The 26616-nt window shown below is 44.5% G+C and overlaps 1 protein-coding gene across 1 annotated transcript; it reads right to left on the bottom strand.

Moving 5' to 3' along the window:
* Positions 1-4255: 4255 nt before the first annotated feature.
* On the bottom strand, positions 4256-26575 carry trim71 (tripartite motif containing 71, E3 ubiquitin protein ligase; the record flags this gene model as incomplete). Its single annotated transcript, XM_079287618.1, has 7 exons — positions 4256-4828; positions 5058-5198; positions 6203-6700; positions 6816-7058; positions 12556-12690; positions 16370-16537; positions 25829-26575. The coding sequence occupies 7 exons, from the start codon at positions 26573-26575 to the stop codon at positions 4256-4258; spliced, it is 2505 nt and encodes an 834-aa protein (XP_079143744.1).
* Between the last annotated feature and the right edge of the window lie 41 nt (positions 26576-26616).

Raw genomic sequence — 26616 nt, 5'->3', positions numbered from 1 at the left:
AACACAAACAAAAGAGGATGAGACGAGCTGGACTGTCAGGCCCCAAAACACCCGGGAAAAGGCCGACGTTAACGCTGGTTTAGAAAAGGAGCGCGGTGCAGCGTGTTCCACTACAACCACATGATTCCACCTCGTACTCCAAGTGTTGCTGGTGTGGAACATCTAGCACCAAAATGTCCAGAGATAAAACCGAGTGTTGCGTCTCGTCATGCTGCTGCCGGCAGCTGGTTGCGGCGACTGAGCGTCAACATGATGCCATTGAACCCTTTTCTTCACAAAATACATTCTAAAAGGGCCAATGGACATCAAGTGGTGTGAAGTATTTGTACTTTTTATTTGTAAAAGAAAAACTAAAACTAAATTTTTTTTTTTAATTAGGGGAAACTAATCGAAAGCATTATTGTTTCAGAAATAATTTGTTTTATAATAAGTAAATTGGCACACAAAATAATTAGACTAGTACTGAGAGGGGGGGGGGGCACTACATCATCACTACGGGACACGTTTCAATGAGACACCTGCAGGGCAGGGCTGCTGAGAACTACCTGAGTTTTTTTTTTTCTTTCTTTCCTTTCTAAATTTTCCAACCTTTTTCTTATTTTTGTCTTTCCGTCTTTAGAGTACACGATCATTAAAAACGACCTACGACCTTGCACAAGTCACCTGGTGCAGCTTTGCTTTTCTCTCTTAAAGCCGTGAGAGGTCAGCAATAAAATGGTGGACACAAAAAAAAAAATATCCCCCCCCCAAAAAAAAACAACCCAGCGAGCAGGAGTGCTGTCAACCGTCACCGCACTCCCTGGTTTCTTATAAAGACGGGGGAGGAAGCCGATTACCGGTCTGTGCTGGAGACACATCGCTGCTCCTCACACGACAGTTGGAGACTTCCCATTGCGAGATCAAACACAACATCACCACCTCACGGACTAGTTGGGAAGGTAAATCTACTCAGGAGGAAGCTTTCAGAGCCTCCTAAACCATATGTTAATATGGCTTCCCACATTACGTACACTAGAGGGAGGTTAAGTCAATTAAGCACCAATGGTGGAGGGGCACACCAGCTTGTATCTGACAAGACCTGCCGCTATTGTTTGTCAGGAGTCGAGGCGTTGGCTGGCTGAACAGGTTGAGCCTCTCGAGAACAGGAAATACAATCGCAAAGGTCAGCGGTTCATCCCATCCGACGCAGTCCACACACACACACACACACACACACACACACGCACACACCTTTGGGTAAATATTTTGGTAAAACCATCCCAAACGTCCGCTACCCACCCCATCTGAGTTTTTTTTCAACACCTATCTGAGAGACGTCAATATAATACAAAGGACTTTTTAAAGCATGCAACAAAAAAAAACAAACAAAAAAAAGGTTTAAAATACATTAGTGAAGACCTACGGATCTTAAAGATAGAATTCTGCAATTTTAATAATAAAGAAAAAAAAACAGATGCAACATGGATGAAACGTTTCAGAGTAATACTGAAAAGCAAAAGACAATCTTATTGGTGAAACGAGGTGTTGGGTCGCCATCAATGTGCCAATAGCTCCACTGTAATAGTAAACCACACCGCTGTCACGCATCGGGCGTGATCCCTATACGGTGCGTTCTGTTTAAACCTGCCGCAGAACGGTCGAGTCTCGAGGTCTCGAGGTCCGCCAATAGCCAACATCAACAAATGAAACATCGGTAACTTTGTGCTGAAATCAAGGAGGTAATTCTTGTGCATTAAGAAGGCGGATTCGTGAAGTTTTTATCTCTTTAGAAGAGGCCACATCCTCTCTTGTCCTCACCCTTTGCGCACAGTTGTAAAGTACAAGTGGAATTTTGCTTGTTCATCATCATTATGAGGTTAAGATAAATTGGGCCCAGCCCTCTTAAGTGCATCAACCAGAGAGACAGAGAGGTGATATAATGGTCCAGTGACATTTGTCGTCGACAACAGCGCGGCCCTGATGCCAACCCTGTTTGGCACAGAACTCCCACAGATCATTTTTTTTGGCACAATGCTTTCATCTGAAATGTTTTGGTTTCTTGACGATAAAAGGCAGAGTTTACCAGACACTTTACAGTAGATTCAACCAACCAAAAAGCTGCGAGATGAAGCAATGACCACAGTAAAAAAAAAAACGTTACTTCCACTCCAGACAGTACCATGATCTTTGGTCCTCGAGCTATGGGACATGTACTGTAACACAAGACGATTCAAAGAACGAGGTATATTAATGCATAAATATCCGAGGAGGTATGCTTAAATAAAAAGAGTAAAAATGAGGTATTCAGAATGTGTAACAAGTTGAGGTATTTGAACGTTTAAATGCACAGTAGCTATGAGTGACATACTCGAGGTATTCAGGAGATGAGGTAAAACGGCCGCTGAGGTACGAGACATCTTGAGATATGACGACGTGAACCCTGATCGTGTGCTGACGGCCCCTCTCCTCAGAGGCGAGGGCCCGTCGGTGAATCGTTTCACAGGTCCTAGGCGAAGGAAGTGGCTGACAGAACCATAATTGTCGAGTGCTTCCAGTGGGACTGTCTGATTGGACAAAAAGGGGCAAAAGGGAGGTTTAAAACCCCACGGAGAGTTAGTCGTGTCTATGGTAATTAGATTGGGATACAAAGGCCTACGGGTCGTGTAATGGCGTCGTTTGATGGGCTGAGGTGTGTGTGTGTGGGGGGGGGGGGTCTCTTTGGTGCGGGTATCTTCTGTTCTCTACACGTGAACATCTCTGCAGATGAAACAGGTCAGAGCACAATAAACTGTGACCCAAGCACACTTTATTCTTCTTAGCCTACCAGGAACAGTGCTATGAACTCAACTCCGTGTGTTTGATGAACTTTAGACTTCCCAGCAACAATGATTATTTAAGTTTCTTTAAAATCGCCAAATCTACAGTTGGCCATTGTGCAGAAATTCTAACTTTGGTTGACTCCAGAAGTTGGTCTATAGACCTCCGTCTTTAGAGGAATCGGTCTCCTTCACTCCAAGCATCAATAAATAGGGCGGGGCTTTGTCATCACAGCCTCTCTCATTGGCCCTGGGAGCCAAAGGGCCGTGGCTTTCAACCACCATCTAAAATCCAAAGGATTGTAATGTTAGGCCTTCAAGTTGATGTCATTAATGTCCTCTGGACAGCCAAATGTAGGTGTCTACTTGTGAGGCTTTTGTCACACAGCATGCCTCATCAAAAAAGGTGTCACTCAATTAAAATGATTAAATATCTACGTGAGGATCGCTTACAGATCCAGATCTTGGAAAAATTCAACACCAAAATCCTTTGGTGGGTCCTCCCTTTAGGAGGAGATGCTGCTCTCCTTGCATACTTTATCTTTGCATCTATGACATAGTAACAACACGGGTTGTCTTTTCTTACAGGACTACTTATCTAGGGCTTATTTTAAGGATCATTTCTGAGATTTGTTTATCAAATGAGAGCCTGAAAAGCACTGACCTGAGCTACTTTTGATTCTATCTAATTCAGCATCGGGGTCGCGCTCTCTTCTTCAAAGGGTCGATGCATACGCAGAAAAACTAAGTCGCCTAAAAACCATGAAAAAGGACACGTGTCTCCTAGTTTCCTCTGTGAGCGGAGCCCTCTAGTGAGAATAAATCATGCAGCCTCGACGGCGGTCCGAGTATCGTCTCAGCAACATTCAGGAGGTTCACTTTAACTCATATTTTAAAAGAAAATGCACAGCAAGATTTTCTTTAATCCTGTGCAAATGTCAACTGACAGTCTATTCTTCTTCTTTTTTTGTCTTTTAAATAACAAAGTATAGAGGTAGGCTTTTTATCTTCTTTGTAGAACTTCACGGACTAAAACCTCTGCTCAGTGACTATGAATACATTCATAAAGAGCTAAATGAGGTAGGTGTGGAGCAGAGGGTACAAGGTTTCAAGACAAGTGAAAAAATCCCTGAGATGGAAAACTAAGGAGAGCTCACGGAGAGAGGATTCAGAGCAGCTGAGACCGAGGAAGGGAAACATGGCTTCATCTATTGATTATCAATGTGTTAGCGGTCCCCTTTCTCGTACACACCACAGATATCTGATTGGGAATATAGCAATGTAAATGAAAAAAAAACGAAAAAATCAATAGTTTTAATTTCCCTTCACTTCAACGTGCTCTCAATCCTCTCTGAGCTCTCCTGTTGTGTCTGTTGATTCATTCTCTCGCCTCCATTTCCTTGTTCAAGAAAACTGCAAAAAGGGCAAACGGAGGGAGAGAATGCCAAAAAAAGAAAAAACTAGAACTTCAGGATGCGATTATTTCCAAAATCAACAACCACAATGACTCCGTCGGGCGTCACGGCAACGCCGGAGGGGCGGTCCATCTGTCCGAAGCCACTCCCCTGTGCGCCGAATTTGCATAAGAAGTTCCCGTTGGGCTCGAACACTTGGACCCGGTGGTTGCGGGAGTCGGCCACGATGATGCGGTTCTCCTGGTCCACGGCGACGCCCTGCGGCCGCAGAAACTGCCCGTTCCCGATGCCCTCGGAGCCCAGGAAGCGGGCCGACTGGCAGTCCGGCCGGATGACCAGGAGCCTGTGGTTGTTGAAGTCGGTCACCACCAGGTGGTCCTCGTGGTTAAAGGCCACTCCTCTGGGAGAGTCAAAGTGTTTCCACAGGGCCCCCTCGAAGCCGTACTTGTTGAGGAAAGAGCCGTCGGGGCCGAAGAGCTGCACGCGGTGGTTCCTGGTGTCCGAGACCAGGATCTTACCCTCAGAGTTGACGGCCACGTCCCAGGGATAGTTGAACTGCCCATTCTTGGTACCCTTCTCCCCAAACTTCAGCAGGAACTGGCCCTCAAAAGTAAACACCTGTCAGACAAAGCAAATGTCTTAGGGCCCAACATGTTTACATCCGCAGCAGAGAGTGAGCATGAGGAGCTATGTGTTTACGTGTGTGTGTGTGTGTGTGTGTGTGGGTTTACAAGCTAACTAAGCTCACTGTTTCTGTTTTTTTCTCGTGCATTCCACACGTGTATAAGACAGGATCTCAACAATCATACAGAATGAGTGCGTAGAAATGTGCGTGTGGTTTTCATACCTGCACGCGGTGATTGTCCTTATCAGCCACAATGATTCGTCTCTGACTGTCACACGCAACCCCCGCTGGACGATCAAACTGACCCGGCCGAGAACCCAGAGAGCCAAACTTATGGTGGAAGGCACCGCAGGGCTTGAATATCTGAAGAGCGGAGGACAAAGAAACCAACGATCCTGTAAAGCTCTCTCTTTAAACCTGCACGTGTAGTTTTTACAGACTTCTACAAACACGCTAATGTACTTACCGCACACGTGTGACAATCACTTCAACATGTGAGTGAACGGTACGTTTTTTTAGGGCCTTCCCTTAAAATGTGTGTGTGTGTGTGTGTGTGTGTGTGTGTGTGTGTGTGTGTGTGTGTGTGTGTGTGTCAACATCCGAACACAAAGTTTGCTAAGCAGACTCTCTGCTATGTAAACATGTCGACACAAAAATCAACAGTGTGGAGTTGGTGAGTAAATGAGTGGATGATGAACTGCATACGACCACTCTAAATACAATTACAGTTCAGATATCGGAGTTCAGTCGAGACTTTGAGGGGAGAACACAGAAAGAAGGAAGAGGAAGAGGAAGAAGGACAGAGTCGTTTTGGGAGCTCTAGATCTCCTTCTTTACATTTGCTTTACTGACATTTAAAGCTGCAGTTTTTACTAAATAAATCCAAATAAACTGTCACAATATCCTGACAGTAATACAAGAGACAGTTAAATCTACTGCTGGAAACAAAGCTAAACAACAATCAGAGACGAGTTTAGTTTCACGTTTGTGACCTTTTTTTGATTTGGAAAGACCTCCTCTCCCACTGCCCCCCCCCCCCTCTTTTCTCCTCCCCTCCCCTCTCTCCAAATCCGCCATGTTGAAAACAATCAAAGCAAAACCAAGCCCCGCCCACCAAACTCTCTCACTTTACATTTAACTAAAATAAATGTATACAAACATTTAAAGGTGAGAAATATGCAGTAGAGTGACATCATCAGCATGTACTACCGTCAGGACATCATCAGCATGTACTACCGTCAGGACATCATCAGCATGTACTACCGTCAGGACATCATCAGCATGTACTACTGTCAGGACATCATCAGCATGTACGACTGTGAGGGTATAGGGACAGACGGCTCCCCGTACTGGTGACGGTGCTCTACCTGTATGCGGTTGTTGCTGCGATCGGCCACCACCACGTATCCCTCCTTGTCCACGCTGATGCCCCAGGGTCGACACAGCTGGCCGTCTCCCTCCCCCTCGCACCCGAAGGACGCCACCTGGTTCCCCAGGGAGCCGTAGCTCCGCCCCGACTTCACCGTCACCTTGAAGGGGCTGCCCTGGATGTGCTGGTTGCACACCAGCACCGACACGAGGTGCTCCCCCTCACATTTGGGCAGGTAGCCGACGGTGTAGGAGCCGTTCTGGTGGTCCGTCACCTCGGCTGCGGACAGGTTTCCATCCGGGACCGACATGACTATCGTGGACACCGCGTCGCCGCCGGAGAGACGTGGCTCGCCGTCGTGGTCGTATCCGATCACGGTGAAGGAGGCGGGCTTGCCGCGGAGAGCAGTTTTTAGACCCTCGCCGTGGGCTTTGGTGACCGGGGCAAAGGCTCCGCTGCTGATGAGGCCCATGGACTGGACGGCTATGTACAGAGCCTGTAGGAAACCACGATAACATAACATCAGGCTCGGCAAACATAGCAATGATGTCACGTTAAAACCCATCCAAACATGCTTATGATCCAGCATCTACAGGGTCCCAAGCACCCACCTGGTCTGGAGGTGTGAACATGAAGCGGTCGTCCTCTTGCGCCTGCAGCAGGCCCCTCAGAGCCTTCAGTTCGTGCATTTGGGTGAGCATTCGCTCCCTGGCCAGCAGCACGTCCAGGTGGCGGCCCTCGTCCAGCACCTGGCTGACGGCGGCGATGGTGCTGTCCAACTTGGTCAGACTCTGGTGCAGCTTCTCCACCTGCAGGTACAGAGACTTGGCCTTCACCTTACGGATCTTCTCCACCTGGAAGGAGACCAGAGCACAGAACGTTTTACCACCACCAGAGGGGATTTTATAGTTCCAACGTAATAGAAAGCACATGACCGAGGCACTTTATTAAACCATATAACTTTTATGTTTCAGGTTGTAGAATATGCTTAACCAGCACAGGTCAGGGTTCAACATTTCTACTGGAAGGTCCCAACTGGCCACCAGCGCCGTTTTGAGCTGAACTATCAGTGGAACGAGGAACGGCTGATTGGTGAAGTTGACACGAGGAGTTATCGGTACACCACCTCATTTCACTACAAAAGCCTGAATGAGGTTGCAGCTGGCTGGAGTAGCCTCATCAAGAGAAATGAACGTGGATAAGACTTTCCTGACATGCTAAATTATCTTTTACATTGACGAACATCAGGTGTGTAGTTCATGGCACAATGCAAAGGTTAGGGGAGGGGCTTCATCTCTCTATAAACAATATAGAGAAACAATAACACAACAAAACAGGTTTCAAAGAGCACTCTGTGGTGGATTTAAAACTATGATCGGGCATCAATGGTTACCCAGATTTACATCAGTCTTTTGACTTGTAGTTTTTACCTCATTACCTCATAAAAAAGTCAAACTGAATGTGGTATTAAACGAGTCTCCTGGTACCTCCACACCACAGACTTTTACCAGCAAGACGGCCCACAGGATGGCAGCAAAGAGTTGAAAAGCCACGTCTGTCACATATTAAGCAAGAAGAAGAAGAAGAAGAAGAAGCAGCAGCTGGTTTGGCTGCATACAGTTTAGATATATTATAAAAGGTATTTGATGTTAAGGTTGACGGATATGAAGGAGAAATAGTGCATCAATAATTCCTGTGGCGAACATCACATTTACTTCCGTTTAATAAAAGGACTCCATGAATGTAACACAGAGAATATGGATTTGGTTTTCCAGCTGAAAAACACACTCAGGAGATTTATGCACATTTTTAGATATCGGTAAAGACTGAATTTAAGGTGAAATATTGTGAGCAGATTTGAGTTTTAAAGATTTCATCTTTAAAACTCAAATCTGCCCCACTGTGTAGAGGGGAATGAGCCCTTCTGATGTCTATTGATGTGCATGCTGCAAATATGGCTACCGATTTAAATATGATCATTTTTAGTTATTATCTTTATTTTCCATCTCATCTCATGCATCCTATGTCTTCTATCTTATTTTTATCTCGTCTTTCTTTTCTTATTTTACAAAATGTTAGTTTTCTATTAATTATGGCGTTCTATTCTACTTCTGTTTATTTTAAATTTTAAGCACTTTGTGACGCATTTCTTGTATGAAAGGTGCTACACAAAGTATTATTATTGTTATAATTACTACGATCGTTATTATATTTCATGAGCTCTAAGCTCTTTTAGTCAACTTTGCATCACAGATATAATTTATGAACGTGTGTTAACTTTCTTTCTTCTTGCCTGAACAACAGAATAAAATAAGATGATGTGCGCCGCTGCAGACAGAGCAGACGAGTCAAAGAGATACCTGGTCCGGGGCTGACAGAGCTGAAGAAAGATACTATAGCGTTACTGATTTATTCATCTTATTGTGTCCGTCACTGAACCACGACACGTTTCTGTTACCGTGAGAAGCCGATAAAGTTAGAGTGAGTCAGTGAGATTAAAGCCTTAAAGAATCTGAGAGGCATGGATTGGGCTCTTACTTACCGTCGCCTAACAAAAAGAGTAGAACACAATAGCCCGACTGCCTCTATGGTGAGAAGGACTTCTGATAGAAGGGAGGAACCATGAAAGAAACAAAGGGTCCTAAAGTGAGGGGTCCTTTTGTTAATCTCTGGCACAAGTGGAACTTCAATTTGCATCTGTGAGCCCTCGAGTTACACTTTATAGTCACTGAGAACAAAGACACACGTCAGGCTTCCTAATGACATCTAGTTTGAGTTCCTCCCTCAGTGGAAAGCTCTCACTGGGAGTGTTGGTACGCGTCTCACAGAGTCACCGAGCAAAATCCAGAGAGACTTTGATGTCGTTCGATCAAAACGACTTCTTATAAGTTAAAAGCTTGCGTTGCTAGCAAGACATGAGTCACCGTGGAGCGGCTTCCTGGAACCACCGTCAGCACAGGCGGCCATCACACAGTACGGGGAGCACTAGTGGAGTCACTTCCAGTACTTTGTGTATGATTCAGCGGTTGTACAGCTTAACTTGTACGCGCTGAAATGACCAAAAACAATTATATTGGACAAGGGGCGTGATCACACTGAACTCGTAGATTTTGTTTTGGGGGGGAATGATTAATCAATAGTTCAAGTCTGAAAATACTCTGAGGCAAACATGCCTTCTTCAAACTACTTGTTCTGCTTGATCAACAGTCCAAATGAGTTAAAGCTGCAGTTGGTAACTCAAATGTGCTCAAACTGTCACTATATCCTGATAGCAGTACATGAGACCCATCATTTGTGAGAAGAATCTGGTTCCGCCGCCTCCTTTTTATTGCTCCTGATGGCATTTGCAAACCACCAACCAGAGCCGAGGAGTCTCTAACGCAGCCATCGGTCACAGCTTGTGAAGCTTGAGAACTCTGATCAGACTGTCAAACGAGGCAGCGCTGATCAAACATGACCCAGGATTGTGTCACACTGCATTGCAACACATTTATTGAAACACATTTTAGTGGTTTCGCTGTAAAAATGAGAACGTTTCGAGTCGAGCCAAAACTAAGAACCGCCCACCGGACAGAGCAAACTTTCTCAGTGAGCAAACATGAATAAATAGATGACTAATTCATTGCTTTTCTGACTACCGGTAATTGTTTCAGCCTCTATTTAACAGGTATACATCCCTCCACCACACACACACAAAAGAAGTTGCAAACCAAACATATAATCTGTCAGCACCGTCCTGCTTTGCATGAAGCCTTCATCTGCCCGAGGGTACAACTGGGACACTCGAAGACATTTCTTTCAAACAATAGTCAACGACATTTACATTCTCACAAGTCACCGCTTTAGCTACACTCTAACGAGAGTACAGGCAAAGCATCTGCACTCATAAAGCACGTGTCAGTCAGTTTGCAAGAAACAAAAGGAAAGACAGAAACTCAGCGTGTGTGGCGGGTGGGGGTGCTACGGTTGCCTCTAATGACTTTATCAGGTCAGGGATAAAGAGTGAGTCCTGCAGTGGTGTAAAAAAGGATTAACGGGGGAACACGGGTGAGTGAAAACCTCCTTTGTGACACTCTGACCTGCACACTAGAGCTGTAAGAGCTGAGGGAGTAAGACGCAGGTCACTTTTTACAACGTCACCGAGCAGGCTCTCAGGAGGAGAGGAGAAACGAGAGTTTGGTCGAAGTGGTGGGTGTTGGAGGTAAATCATCGGTTATGTTCCGTCAGACCCTGAGCAACACATCTGTACATAAATGCACGAATATACATTGTATCATCTGGTTTCAGATGTTATTGATGTAGATTGTGCGTGTGTATTAGAGCCTCGACTGGTACCATGTCACACATCTAGTACAGTCTCCTCTTTTATGTGGTTACTCATTTATTACTAAAGGGTAGCCGGGTGGGGTGAGGGGCCTCAGGGATGAGGGGGCTCTTTCTTTCACGGGCTCTCTGGGTAACCGTAAACCAGGGAGGCCCTTGCAGAGGATTCCTGAAGCGCGGGCTGCGGGCCAAACTGTCTGTTCAAGAACTGGCTCTTTGGATTTGTTGAGATTTAACAATACAAATGAATCAGTCCCGACAAGACACGACGTTCTCTGTAGAAAGCATGCACGCTTCTTCTCCCTTTGGACAATCGCTTTGCTCATATGTAGTGTGAGGGAATCTAATGCTACACGTGAGATTCAGTTTAAATACAGAGCTAAACTAATGCAATATGAGCGTGGATTCAGGGTCTTCTTTTGTGTGGATTTTTGTAATGGTCTGTATATCTTGAATAGTAGATGTATGGTATGTTTTGTATATCTTGAAGAGTAGATGTATGGTATGTTTTGTATATCTTGAAGAGTAGATGTATGGTATGTTTTGTATATCTTTAATAGTAGATGTATGGTATGGTATGTTTTGTATATCTTGAATAGTAGCTGTATGGTATGTTTTGTATATCTTGAATAGTAGATGTATGGTATGTTTTGTATATCTTGAATAGTAGATGTATGGTATTTTTTGTATATCTTGAATAGTAGATGTATGGTATGTTTTGTATATCTTGAATAGTAGATGTATGGTATGTTTTGTATATCTTGAATAGTAGATGTATGGTATTTTTTGTATATCTTGAATAGTAGATGTATGGTATGGTATGTTTTGTATATCTTGAATAGTAGATGTATGGTATGTTTTGTATATCTTGAATAGTAGATGTATGGTATGTTTTGTATATCTTGAATAGTAGATGTATGGTATGTTTTGTATATCTTGAATAGTAGATGTATGGTATGTTTTGTATATCTTGAATAGTAGATGTATGGTATGTTTTGTATATCTTGAATAGTAGATGTATGGTATGTTTTGTATATCTTGAATAGTAGATGTATGGTATGTTTTGTATATCTTGAATAGTAGATGTATGGTATGTTTTGTATATCTTGAATAGTAGATGTATGGTATGTTTTGTATATCTTGAATAGTAGATGTATGGTATGTTTTGTATATCTTGAATAGTAGATGTATGGTATGTTTTGTATATCTTGAATAGTAGATGTATGGTATGTTTTGTATATCTTGAATAGTAGATGTATGGTATGTTTTGTATATCTTGAATAGTAGATGTATGGTATGTTTTGTATATCTTGAACAGTAGATGTATGGAATTTTTTGTATATCTTGAATAGTAGATGTATGGTATGTTTTGTATATCTTGAATAGTAGATGTATGGTATGTTTTGTATATCTTGAATAGTAGATGTATGGTATGTTTTGTATATCTTGAATAGTAGATGTATGGTATGTTTTGTATATCTTGAATAGTAGATGTATGGTATGTTTTGTATATCTTGAATAGTAGATGTATGGTATGTTTTGTATATCTTGAATAGTAGATGTATGGTATGTTTTGTATATCTTGAATAGTAGATGTATGGTATGTTTTGTATATCTTGAATAGTAGATGTATGGTATGTTTTGTATATCTTGAATAGTAGATGTATGGTATGTTTTGTATATCTTGAACAGTAGATGTATGGAATTTTTTGTATATCTTGAATAGTAGATGTATGGTATGTTTTGTATATCTTGAATAGTAGATGTATGGTATGTTTTGTATATCTTGAATAGTAGATGTATGGTATGTTTTGTATATCTTGAATAGTAGATGTATGGTATGTTTTGTATATCTTGAACAGTAGATGTATGGTATTTTTTGTATATCTTGAATAGTAGATGTATGGTATTTTTAAGGGCTGCAGGATGTGAGGAAAATACGCAATAACGATATTAGTTGCATCAAGTGCATTCAGTTCACTGCCCGGTGTGGGACTTGATACCGATGAAGATGAAGGTGGCGCTCACCTTCCACAGTAGTTCACACTCCCTCTCCTCCAGCGCCTTCTTGTGTCGGAGCACCAGGGCCTTCACCTCCGTCTGCACCACCTTAGCTTTGATCTCCACCTGCTCTGCCATGGCCTGGACCTTCTCCATGCTTAGCTGAGGAAACAAAAACACAAGCATGCGATCTCACTGATGTGACCATAAATACCCAGTCAGTGTACAGTGAAGAAAGATACCCGGCGCACGGTTATATGTCACCCTGCAGTGTCCCAAATGACCGGACAGGAATGTCTAAATGCTCAAACACACCCCCGCCTGGTCGGTTTTATTACTCAGAGGGGACACAGAAACAGGATGCAGAGGACCAGGAAAAGGACACCGACGGTGACATCTTCCTTCCCACAGCTGCTCAGTGTTTGTGATCTTTTTCTGTCTCATTCAGAGAGGAAAGGGAAACACGGGTCAGGAATAGGAAGTCACTTCAAACTGCACAAAATGGACCAACTTCCTGCCGGGCTGAACCACTACTCATGTACTGATGTTTGGAAGTCGGGCGTTGATAAGCACTACATTTGAAACAGTTTTCCCGCTGTGCAGTATTCAACCTTATGAAATGTGTTGATATAATTGATTACCGGTAGTTAAAATATCTGAAGCAAATCTGTATTTTAAAGCTACTACGAGGAACTTTAAATGCGTGTTGATTCTGGCGCCCCCTGTGGACAGAAGCGGTAGTGTTGATTTTGTCTGATTTTGCACGGACTCCTACCCGGTGCACCCGATGACAAACATGAAGAATAATTATATGAATATAGACAGTCTTCTCACTGATGGTCTCGTTTACTTATTGAGGCATCGGTGTTAAATTGAGACTGTTTCATTACCAGTTAAACTCCTCACAGTAACTTAAATTATCTTCATTTTTCACTGTTCGGTACGTTTGTTATGTGGAACAAAAAGATTAAATATGATTCGATTTCCTTAAATAAGGTATTTTAAAAAATATTGTTTCGTGTCAAAACTTTATATTATATATAAAAAAAAAAACCCAGCCCTGTAGAGCAACATGCAAAGATCTAATTTTTGGTAAGTTATATATATATATATATATATATATATATATATATATATATATACACACACATATATAATAGTTAAGACTGTCTGTACTGAAGATACTCTTTTTACCCGGTGCCTCACAGAATAGTTACATAAGCAGGCCATCTGCACATTGAATGAGGACACCAAGTTTCTTAATTGCCTTGATACCTACAGGCACTGAAAAGCGACTGTATGGCTTACTTCAGGTTTGAGCCTTTACAACCCACAATTTGGGCTAAATGCCCATTTCTCTCTTTGTCTCCCTCCCTCCCCCCTGCTGTGCTTTATCTGGCTTTTTCCTCTGGCATTTTCGGGAGGGTCACAGGTTGAACCGGACCTCACAGGGACGAAGGGGAGGTGGGATAAGGCCTTCTTTGTGATATCGGCCGCAGAGATCAGAGGTCACCTAAACCTCTACAGGTCATGATCTGCCCCCCCCCCTCCCGTCCTGAGACGCATACCGCCCACCCCCCACTGCACCGCTGCAGGAACAAAGCCCGGCAGCGGGGCTCTTTTCTCTTTCGTCTGGCCATTTGAGGTGGGCAGCTAAAGAGTCAAATAAATCAGGCCCCCAGAGAGGGAACAGCAGGGAGGCAATCCTGGAAGAATCGGGGGAGTGTTATCAATACATAGTGAGGAAGGAGGCAGGGTAAAATATAAAGCCACTGCCTCGCTCCAGTTGTCTTTATGTAGTCCTTTAAAAACAATCTGTAGTTCTATTAATTTGGTTTTCTCCATTATTGTTCTACTTTCCCTCCACAGTGTGTCTTTTTCACACTTCTTGGTCTCCATCTCCGCATCTCCATCTGATCTCTTTACCTAAAACATTCCCAGAAGAGCACAGCTTGGAACACAAAGAGGGTCAAACGGACCAATCAGACGGCAGAGAGAAGGAGCTCTGGCCAACCGAGAGGTCACAAGCCCCGGAGGTCAGAGGTCAGGGAAGATAATGTGTGTGGAGTGGGCGGAAATTTCCTACCTCAGGGGACAAGAGCGCGTGTGGTGTGTGTGTGTGTATGTGTGTACATATTATGTGGCGTCAGCATTTATCCCCCATGGTGACCTGGGACAAAATGGACAAACATGTGATGTACTGCCAGATGGTGGGCGGTGCTGCTTATGACTCAGCGGCACAGATCCGGGTGCTTTTCGTTAAATAAGTTATTGGAGTTGTTTGGTGATTTGACTCCTGTGGTGCCTGGTGTTTTCTAATCTTTACTACATGTGGCCGGGCGTCTGGCTTTTTAACTGAGCAGATCTGTGACGTTGATATCTTGGAACTTGAAGAACACCCAGAGTGAAACAACCCACACAAAGTGTGACCCAGTCACACAAAGTTCAAGCTCTGCTGAGGAGATAGTACACGGCACATTAGACAACTCTAGTGCGAGTGACCCATCACTGTTGATCCCTCCCTTTAACAGCAGGTCCAAAATTGAATTTGTCCGAAAAGCTGGAAGAAAACAAACATCCCGAGGACGAAGAAGAGCAGTCATTTAGACCAAGATACCAGTTTAAAAATGTGACATTTAGAAAGGTAACTGGAAGGACTGGAAAGATGGCAAAATCCTCAAACAATTGAAAGGAATGTAAGAGACTCCGGGTGTAAATGACCAAACTACAAACCGGTTACGTGACCACGTTGTAGTCCGCATCATGTGCGGCCTGCTACACGTTTGAAAGGGAAAACATGCAGATCTGATCACGCACACTTTGTCCAGAGTTCATGTCTTTAGATGGTGAACATTTCCTGCTAAACATCAGCATGTTAGCATTGTTAGCGTGCAGACGTTCATATTTAGCTCACAGCTTCACAGAGCAGCTACTGTGGCTGTCGACTCAATATCTAACCGTTTGATAAATAACTGAATGGATTTAACTGCTTATTACAATTGTTTAAATTGAATTCAAACCACTCCCTTCAGCACAAATGGTGAAAAAGTCACAGCTAGGCTATGAAACTGTAAGTGAAACCGCTGCTCCTCCCTTCACTCGCGCATGTGTCGTTGTATAAAGTGGAATCTACAGGGGTCACAGGAAGCTGCCATCCAATCTATAATTACGTAACTGAAGACAGTGTGTGTTTGTGTTGGCGTGAGAGTAAGAGGTGTGTGGGGGGGTGAGTGATTGAATAAGTAAGTGACTGAAAAAAGGAGAGGGGGGGGCAAAGTGTTCCTCTTAAAAAAAAAAAAAAAGAGGGGGGGAGTTTTCCTTTCTCTGAAATCCTTTAAATACCTCATCCACCCTTCCCCCCCATCCTCCTCCTCCCCTTTGACCCTCAGCCCTGCCCCCCGGCAGACCTCACCCCATGTGACCCCCCCCCCCCCTCCCCTCCCCTTCAGGGCCAGCTGGACACCTTTAACCTCAGGCTTCCCAGCAGAGCAGGACTGGTCACTCTCAAAACACATTCAAGCTGATCTGGTCTGTGCGCTGAGGGAGGCTGGAAAGACACAGCTGCTCTCCTCGGCTGCTCCGGGAGACGGATGAGTGTGGACTTGTGTGGTTAGTCCTTCATGGAGGATTGTCTTTTTGTCAAGACGCTGAAGAATCATGCAGAAGAGTTCTTTGCATTGTTTAGTTAACACTTAAATCAGGTTGACCTGTTCGAATACAAGACCATTTTCTTTTTTTAACATTAAGACAAAACACAAGAATAAGTATTATTTTATGCAGGTTTTACCTTTGCTTCAATACCGATTTCCTGAGAATGTGTCTGTCTGCGTTCCTGTCTCACCTGCACCGCCTGGCGTCCCTGCTGAGCGTCGGCCAGCAGCTGGATGGTGATGGACCTGCTGTCCTGCACGGCGTCTTGCAGGTACACGAAGGTGTGTCCAATGTGACGGCCGACGCTGCACTCCCTACAGATCGGCACCGAGCAGGACTCACAGAAGAACAGAAACACCTGGAGACGGATGGACAAATCAGTCTGGTGTTCCAAATCATACCAACAACAAACACATCTGATAAACTGGAGAAAGATGAGGGTTACATCAACGCTATACACTCAAATCGACCGTTTATAACTTGAGATGTTGAATACAACCGACCAATCATTTTGAATTGTCTCTCACTAAAACGTTTTGAGCCACATCATAACGTTCTTTGTGTAAGCGTAGTAAAATCACTTTAATTTACATTACTTAATAACCATATATAAATGTTTGACGGCCTTACGGGGTTCATGAGAATTTTCCCAGTCAGGATCTATTTTTCTGATTATTCCGACACCACATGATTGTAGCACACATTCCCTATAATGTTAGTGAACATGAAACATATTGCGTGTACAAACAAACAAGACAAACAGATACGAAAACATGACCTCCCGCTGAGGTGGACCTAGCGTTGGCAGATGTGTTCTCTTGTTGAAAATGTGATGAACAGGTTGTTGCTATACTTTCACTCCTTTAACCCCTGTTCTGATATTGACCTGTGGAAATGTGATAATGTGGTCAATGTTTTTATAAAACGGAAACAAAGATCTATGTCCGTCCCCTCTTCCTACGACGTCCTACAGCAAGAGGACAACTCAGCTCTGTGAAAGCTAATGTTTCCCTGTTTGACTATGAAATGGATCGCAGGATGAAAGCATTAATCAGTGTGTCTCTCTCTCTCTGTCTCTCTCTCACAGAGCTAATTAATGAGAAAAGACCATGAATGATAAGCATGTCATCCATAAACATGCGTTACCAGGGAGGTAATGCATGTTACATGTGAGGTTAGTTTTCACATGGAAGTGTACAAGCTTCTGAGCAACGAATGCGCCTTCTTTCCTACATTTTCATTGATTGAAATGCACGCACGCACGCACGCACGCACGCACACGCACACACACACACACACACACACGAGATAGGAAGGGAAAAAAAGTAATTCAACCTTTGTTGAATTGCTCAATGCTAAGCTTTGCTTTAAACCCCTCGTCTGAATGCTGATTGTTTGTAATGGAAGGCTCATGAAATATGCACTAGCCATCATATCCCAAAGAGACACCAGATTAATGGCCTCCAATAGCAGGAGGCCTGAGTGGTCAGGGGGAGGGGCCTGCAATCAATCCATCAATAATGGCTTGTTCCCCCAGGGAGCGGCATAATCTAATGACACACACGCACACACACACGCACACACACCTCCCCCTTTATCTGACTTCCTCCTCTTTTCTGCCTTCTCCTTGAGCTCCCCCCTTGCATCCTTTTCTTCTAGTCCTTTTCTTGCCATCTCTCTTTCTGCTAAACCCCGTCCGCCGTCTCTGCACCGCTCCGTCACTCAGTGCTCTTCTTCACTTCCTCCCGGCCCATCCCACCCCTGCCGACATCGCCTAAATTCCAGAGGGACGTGACACACACAAAAGCAAGGAATGCAGCTGGGATTCGAGTGGAGGAGGTCTAGCACCTATTTACAATCAGAGCCCGATTCAAGTCTTACCAAACTAAATATATAAATGTCTGGAGTAATCAAGATTGTATCCCAACCGCCGCTGCATGCGCACATCACCAACACTTTCTACTGATTATAAAAAGCCATTTCTAATGAAGGCCGCAGCCCCAACGAGACCCTTAAATCAGATCACAATCTAATCAGCCTGATTACGTTTGAGGTGAATCACACGGTGATCTATAAGAACACGCTTTAATCATTTAATGTTGGCGCGCTTCAGTTTCTTCAAACATGAAAACATTACATACGGACCCTTTTAGTAATCAGTGCTATCTTCTGACTGTATCATCTCTTCACAGTCCACATCTGTGTGTGCAGAAACATGGCAAACAACAGACGCCTGTTATTGAAAACACTGGAGTCCTATTTCACAGAACTAGGTCATGTCACAAACAGGCTTCTGATATCTTACACGCTCGCTGCTGCTCATGTTCCGTCAGCGGGTCAACAGTCCTCGTGGTGAGACGCGCTCACTCAAAACACACACACACACACACAAGGTTGTAGGATTGCATAACACCCCCAGCCTCTTGGAACCCCAGTCAATATTATCGACCCACACAGGATACTGGCTCCTCGTGGAAGGGATGCTTCTCTCCCTCTCGTCTTTTTCTGCCTGCCTCTAAAAACACATCATTTGGAAGCTTTGAGTGAGACAAAAACGAGCATTACACACAAGCCAGAAATACAGCTGCTGCCTTTACACTTGTGGCACCAAGAACAGAACGCAGGGACGTCGCAGCGGTGCCATGCAAGAACACACCAGGAACCTCCAGGGTGCGTGCGACGTGGAAAAACTACTTTAAAAAGAAGTGAAGTGGGCGTGGTGCGCTAATAAAGTTGTAAATTCCACAGAGAACGGCCTAGAGGGGGGGGAGAGGCTATTCAGGGAGTGGTGACTCGCCCACAGAATGTGTCTCACATATTGAAATGCATTCCCTTGCAAAACACACACACTATAGCACATGTTGACGTGCGTGAAGAAGGTGCACAAGCAAGGAAAGTAGACTTGATGTGTGACGGTTTGTCTTTAGCTGGAAATAGCCGGAACAAACACGCCATCATCGGCTATAAAGCTGTGAGCGGCAGGAGAGTGAGTTATTGCATTTCATTAGTGCACCGGATGTTTCTCTCTCTGTCCGTCTGTCCATTACGCTCCTCCTTTATGAATTTACACTCACATGTTGGGGTGTGTGTTTGTTTGAAAATGTCTCATCATAAACCACAGAGACGCCTCCAAATAACAGAATTTAAAGACTGTTTTTGTGATCGTCGTGTTTGTTTTTGCTGCCATTGAAAACCATTCAAATGACGATTAATCGATGAGGAAAGAGATCAATAACAATTTTGATAATCTATTTGCAGATCTCTCTCCGTGTTATTTCATTGTACATTTTACACCTTTAGGTTTTTGGCATGTTGGTTCAATGAATTTTCTTTTGAAAATATCAATATATTCAAAAAAATAATAATTTTGACGAATTAAAATCCTGAATGTGAAATAATAATTTGTTGCAGCCGCAGACTAATGCAGCTCGTGCACCAAGCAACCCAAGTACTGACAAACACTACACATGGATTAGTAATTCCAGTAACTCATCTGAAGCTTAAAACGGTTAATAACTGATGGAAAGCGGGATGGGTCATTTTAAATCTACAAAGTAGCAGAGACACACAAGCCCCACTAAAAGCACAGGGCTTTAAAACCCTGTTTAAACATTGTAGTAACATAATACACATTCTAATCCGAGGAGGAAAACCGCACCAGAATAAACTCATGGTGGCTGTACTGGGCCCAGCACCCCCCCACCCCACCCCCTCCCATTATGCTCCCTCCCTCCTAAGCACTGGGAACTGGGGGAGAGGGCACGAGCTCGACTGGCCAGTAAAATGCCTCCGTGCAGCACTCGCTGCCTACGTGCAGAGTGGGGGGAAGGGACGAGGGCCATGTAATGTCACACTGTGGTGCCACAAACCAGGCTGATCTGAGACCCGTGAAAGCAACGTTCCACCGACGGGGAGACGCTCGGGACCGTCTGCGATGTTTGTGTCCTACTCTACACCTTGTATGTCACATGCAAGGGTAAAACAATATGCATTTCCTCAGCAGTTTGTCACACATTCCGAGTGCTTCAGAATATGTTTTCCAGACGTGGTTTGTGTGCGAGTAATTGCAGAATTGTGGCAGTGTATGTTTGATTGCGTGCAGCGTAATGTCTCAGGGAGACATCGATTATTGTTTCAATGTATGTTTTAAATCTCCTTTACTTTTGCCTTTATGCTTTTAATGGTTTCATGTGAAGCACTTTGAATTACCTTGTTGTTGAAATGTGCTATACAAATAAACTTGCCTTGCCTTGCCTAAAGTCATGGCTTGAAACTCAATATACAACTGGAAGTAAAATGATAGTATTAGCAATACTGTTAGCGGGCCATTGTGAGGGAAGTAGGAATGACGAGAGCTGTTTTTAGAGATGAGATCAGACTGTGTTTCCTCTGGGATTTGGTTTTTCCAGCAGCAGTGAGCAGAGTTAGTGAGATTTGATCTGTAAAGAAACTGTTAAAGAAAACATTGTTTTAACCCAGAGAAACAAAAACAGATCAAAACCACTGGGGGAAAAGTCTTTTCAAAGTTCAAAAAGTAACATTTTAGTATTTGTTTGACTTCTTGAAATAAACTGACTTTTTCTTCAGTACGTTTCTTTCATTATCCATAATGCCGTGAGTCTATGTACTCTGCATTTTACTGCTGAAAGGTGTGAACACACACACACACACACAACAAAGGGAGATTATTCTAGAAGCTGTTGACAGATGTCGGTGTGTTCCGCATCTTTAGACAAACATGTAATAAAGGTGGTTTCCTTCTGATAACCTTTATTTAAACATTCTTGAGCACACTTTTCCCCCCAAAGGCCATATTCCTACTCACTAAACAACGTACAATTTCACCTCATGACAACTATGCACACAAAGTTAAGTGTAAAAAAACATTACACAGAGTCAACATAAGCGCTCTTTTTACTGGACAATTTACTAAATACTTAAAAAAAACACAACTAATGACAGCTATTATCAAATTAGTAAATGCTGTTGTTTCTCCTTTGAAGAAACTGCATATTAGACAGATTTAAATCTCTCAGACACATACGGCCAGAGATTTGCACCATAAATTATGTGAAAAATGTTGGGTATTTGGGGAAAGTCGAAAGTCTCCCAGGCATTTGAGAGATTTGATGACGAACGCATAACTGTCAGCATGCCTTAGGCACTAAAAGCTGAAAAGTTCTTCCACTACTGAGGAGCGTTTCCTGCTCAATATCCCTAATTGAGGGAATGTTAAACAACAAGCTTTCCTCTCTGGATTATACATCTGTGAGTAAACTAGGGAGAGAGAGAGAGAGATTAGTTACTTTACTTATGAGGAAACAAATAGACAGCACCAGCACCCCTAGTCTGGATAATCTGTGGAATACCGAATCCCAACATTCCCAGCAATCCCGGGAGCACCATCTGCCAGACAAAGCCCCTTTTATGGAGCTACATTCACCTCCTCTAATCTTTTCCAAATACCCTCCATATCTTGCTCACATGTAGTTTTTTTTCCTTCCCTCTCCGTTCTCGAAATCACTCTTCTCTCGTTGCTATTTCCTTCCTTCCTCCTTCCTCCTCCTCTTCCGCTGCCGCGCCCTCTCGTAGTAACCCCTGTTGGCTTGCAGCCACGGACACAACACACACACACAAGACATGCCAGCTGATGTTTTGAAACTCTGCCAGATATGACAGAGGTGGAGAGGGGGGCGGTGGCCGTAAACCGGCGATCTGATTGGACGGCCTCCAGAGCGAACACAAACCAGTCAGCTGGCCTCCTCGTCTAGCGAGCATGTGACCGACTGTAGTGTGTTTAATACTTGAACAGTAAATGGAAAAAGGAGCAAAGGAAGTAAACGGGTGGGAGAGATGGGGGTCGATAAAGCAAGGGAAAGAGGGAGAAAGGGGAGTTAAACAATAAAGTGAAGAAGAGAAAGAGGAAGAAACACAAGAGGTGTGGAGCAGCTGAGATGCAACTAACGCGCGCCTGCAAACAGTCACAGCTATTCCTGGTCACTGAGACATTAGTGAGTATAACAACCCCCCCCCCTCCTCTTACCACACTTACGTCAAGCACTCAGTGTTGTTTTGACTGCTCATGTATGCAAACAAAACATGACCATGTGCCATGTTTAGTCCTAAAACTGTATCTTAAGATGCTTTGTTTTGTACACACACGGCTCTGTCCCAAAAAGCCGCGAGCACACGACTGGCACACCAACCTGGCAGCCTAAAGAGCACGACCGCAGTAAATGGAGGACACGAAGACTTAGCTCGTGTCTTGAGTTATAGCATTTATTCACGACAAATAAACCGGTTTACGCACTGCTACGTTGACAGCTATAACGTTAGTTTACTTAGTCACCATAGCACACGAGACACTCTTTGAAACGCACCGTCAGAAGCCCTGACAGAGTCCCGTTATGCCAGGCCGACACACAGCTCACAACCTAAGCAGCTAAACCAGGAGACTGAGTGGGAAAGTGGCTGCTGACTGGTAACGAATGATTGATTTTACCCGTTTGTGCGTCGGGGTTATCGTTGCGGCTGGGCGGCTTGTTGGCCACTTCAACCACACCACAACATGGATGCAAGGGAGTGGCACTAATCTTGTCGGTTAGCGGTTAATGATTGGTTAACCAAGGTCGGCCAACAGTCAGAGAAAAACAAACTAAGTTAGCATCCTTCGCTCTTGCACATACTTGAGTGACCAACGCAGCATGAGGACAGTGTGTTGCATTAGAGCCATGTTCAACTGTTTTTGCAGGACGATGATGTGATTCTTTATTTTGATTGAAGGCCGTTAGCGCCCACACCGTATCAGTACATGAGCATGGCCTTACTATAATGTATTAAACAAATCAACCAAGCGTTAGGAGTCTGCGGTCGATGTGCATGCTGCAAAGACAAGAACAGTAGGAAAAATACATCTCAATATGAACAGAAAACAGTCAGCAGAAATGCAGCGCTCAAACTTTAACTACAGCAACGTCTGACAAACAAGCATATTCAAAATACAAAAACCGCTACAGTGGACAAAATGTGGCAGGAAGCTGTGCAATGTCCCCCAAATAGGGTTGAGAGGTTTAACGTCAAATGTGTTAACTGCACAATCCCGTTGAGTGAGGTCAAATAATGGCCAATTAAAAGCCCATTTGTGCCCAACCACCGAGGAGGAAGTAGCAGGCCCCAGCTTCTGAATGGGTTTTAAATCCTCTTGTCAAAGGCAATGTGATAAATGCCTCCCTTTCTATCCATTAAATTTATATGACCCAAAGTCCTCAAATGGACATCAAAGCGAGGACACACACACGCATACACACCCCCCCCCCCACTTTTAGCCTACATGAAACACATTCACAACACACAGGAAACAGGGAATGCACTCTAATTACTGGTCACATGTTGTGCATTAAACCCTGGAAGTACAACTTCATATAATCCAACTCTGCTGGCTGTGTGGAAACACACACACACACACTAAAATCCTCTTCAGAGGATAACTACCTACAGATGGGAGATGCTCTCAGAATGGAAAAAACGCTCACACGGATACTTCCAGGAGTGATGAAATGTAATCACTTGCCCCCTCAACGGCAAACAGCTGCTAAATCATGTTGAGGAGACTTTCTGCATTTATAATGTCCATTGTCTCTGACAAAGAGCAGACAGAGAGCGTTGCTGAGGAAGGCAGGAGTTGGACAGAGGAAATACCCAGAGAGAGAGAGAGAGAGAGAGAGAGAGAGAGAGAGAGAGAGAGAGAGAGAGAGAGAGAGAGAGAGAGAGAGAGAGAGAGAGAGAGAAGGAAAAGAGAACCCAGGAGGTATAAACTCAAGTTACAGGAATTCCTCTGGCCTTGTATCAGCGTCAGTGTTGGGTTAGGTTTCCTTACACATTCTCCAGAGAGGGGGAGTGAAACTGGTGATCACAAAGCCAGCCCAGCATGCGTTTGTTAAAGTGATCGTCTTCCCCTTACAGGACCGGATAAAACAGCGGAGAAACCCTACCAAAGGAAAGCAGAATTGGGGGAAATGTGTGTAAAGACTGTGTGTGTGCGTGTGTGCACAGCCAGACAATGGACACAACAATTTTATCTGAAGCCCTGATGGATTATGGGGGATTATGGTGTCATTAGCAGTCTCTCAGACGGAGCTGCATATGCATTTGTATGTGGGAGGGCTGACATCACAGCGAGCAGAGGGCACTCCTTTGATGTAATCCAATTTTCCATTTCGACTACAGACACACACAATGTGGCACCCTCTCAGTGTTTCAGATGAGTAACAACTCAACATGTATGCTGTTTAAGTAGGCCAACACATTCACTCATGTGAGCACAAAACCTATATGTTCTCAGCAGTGTGTAGTCGAGGAGCCTTATGTTCCTAACCGAAGCCTCTCATTTCACGGTCAATCCGTCTGTTTCCAGACATTTTGGGAATCAATTAGGGTTCTACAATTTCAGATACATTATATTCCCATCATGATGAAGAGTGTACAATAACAATGGGTTAGCTCAATATTACTGATGTATTTGTGTGCGACTGTGCGCAGAATTGGGAGAAAACTTGTGCCAAAGGAAATATTCACGCCACGCCTCCATAAGAAAAAAACAACATAAGCTCCCCCTCTCTCTCTCTCTGTACAGTTGATTAAGTTAAAGATGAAGTCAGACATTTCACCTGTTTTTCCAACAGCACGGTCGTAGTAAAGTTTGATGATGATATCAATTCCCCACAACCAAATGAAGCAGTGGAGCTGGGTGATGGACAGTGGCTCTGCTGCTTGCGATTTACACTCGGCACACTTTAAAACGATCACTAAATAACTCTGAACCCAACTTTGCATGCTTTGCCTTTCGAATAGTTCTGGAAACGTGCTGGACTCGTATAAAAAGAGATTAGGAAAATCAGAAGAAGACAAAATAACTTGTTACTTATGCTCTTGTGGTGTATTCCCTCCAGCAGCGGGGATAACTTCCTTGAGCCCCTCATCAGAAACCAGAAGTGGTACAAAAGTATATTTCCCAAGACCCCCTTCCAACACTGTTTGTTATTCTTCCTGGACATACGACTAAACTCAAGGAAAGAAAAGCTGCTTTCCTGTTTTACAGGTCTTTGTAGTTTACTATGCCCAGATCACATGGTCCCTTTGGTCCCCGAGTTCCAACTTGTCTTTCCCATTATCAGAGAGACCCTGGATCTCCATAATATGTCCGTGGATAGGACTTCCAACAGTCATAGAAACATGTGTGCAGTTACTACAGGGGGCCTCTCCCTGGCCTGAATGGATGGTGTGGTACAGATTAACCAGACTCTGCATATGTCTATGCTTATGTGTGTATGTGTGTGTACGCAGGGTCTGTGTGCGTAAATCCAGCTCAGCACACGTGCCTGTTCGTCTCTGGGGCACTAGGTGAAGAGCCACTCAGCACCCTTTGAACCTAAGGCCATATGGCCCCCAGTATGGTTCTATACTACACACATATCTCTGTGTGTGTGGGTGTGTGTGTGTGTGTGTGCAATACATATAATCCACAACCGTGTGAAGAAACCCCATGAATGATATTAAAAGAAAATACTGATAATGTCTGTGTCACATTCAAAGATGTCCCCTTCCTTTCTACATTAACACATCTAGACTCTCCTTCTGTGGTCCCACTCACCTCGTTGTCGTGGTGCTGGCAGAAGCTCATCTGGTCCTGGAACAGGGACAGCAGGGCGAAGTTGTTCTGCAGGGACTGGGCCAGGGACACCTGGTCCGGGTTGCTGTTGACGTTGACCCGGCCCATGTGGAGGTTCTTCCCCAGGCGCTCGATGAAGTGGTCCTTGGTCAGCCGCACCCTCTGGTGTGCCCGCACACAGTTGTCACACAGGTACTCCTGGCAGTCGAGGCAGTGGGAGGTGGCCGGGTTCTCCTCATCGCAGGAGCTGCACTGGGGCTCTCCCAGGTGGCTGGGTAGCAGGAGGCCTCCGTGAGGGTGATGGAAGCCAGAGGAGCCTCCACCTAAGCGGTGGTGGTGCTGGTGGTTGTTGTGAAGGTGGTGGCCATTCTTGTTCTGAATCTGCTCCTCGGAGCTCACCACCACGTCCAGCAGGTTGCTGAAGAGGAAATTGGAGGAAGGCAGGGAGTCCACTCCGGCCTCCTCGGAGATGCGCACCTTCTGGTCGCAGGTGGGGCACCGCAGCTTCAGCAGGTCTCCTGGGCTCCGCTGGCCCTCCAGACACGGCCTGCAGAAGGCGTGAAGGCAGGGCAGCACGTGGAGCCTCCTGGTGGTCTGGCTGGAGGAGGACGAGGTGTGCGAGGAGGACGATGAGGTAGAAGAGGAGCAGGAGGAAATGGGAGCCGAGGAGCCGCACAGCTCCTTGCAGAGCGGGCAGGTCTGCAGGTCCGATTCTGGGAACGAAGCCATCTGTGGGCGTCAGGTCAGCGAATCACAGGCTCAGTTTACAG

The sequence above is a fragment of the Melanostigma gelatinosum genome (genome assembly GCF_949748355.1).
Source record: "Melanostigma gelatinosum genome assembly, chromosome: 17".
In the NCBI taxonomy this organism is placed as follows: Eukaryota; Metazoa; Chordata; class Actinopteri; order Perciformes; family Zoarcidae; genus Melanostigma; species Melanostigma gelatinosum.
Note: the sequence above shows the minus strand (reverse complement) of the source record. Positions and strands in the feature narration are given on the sequence as shown.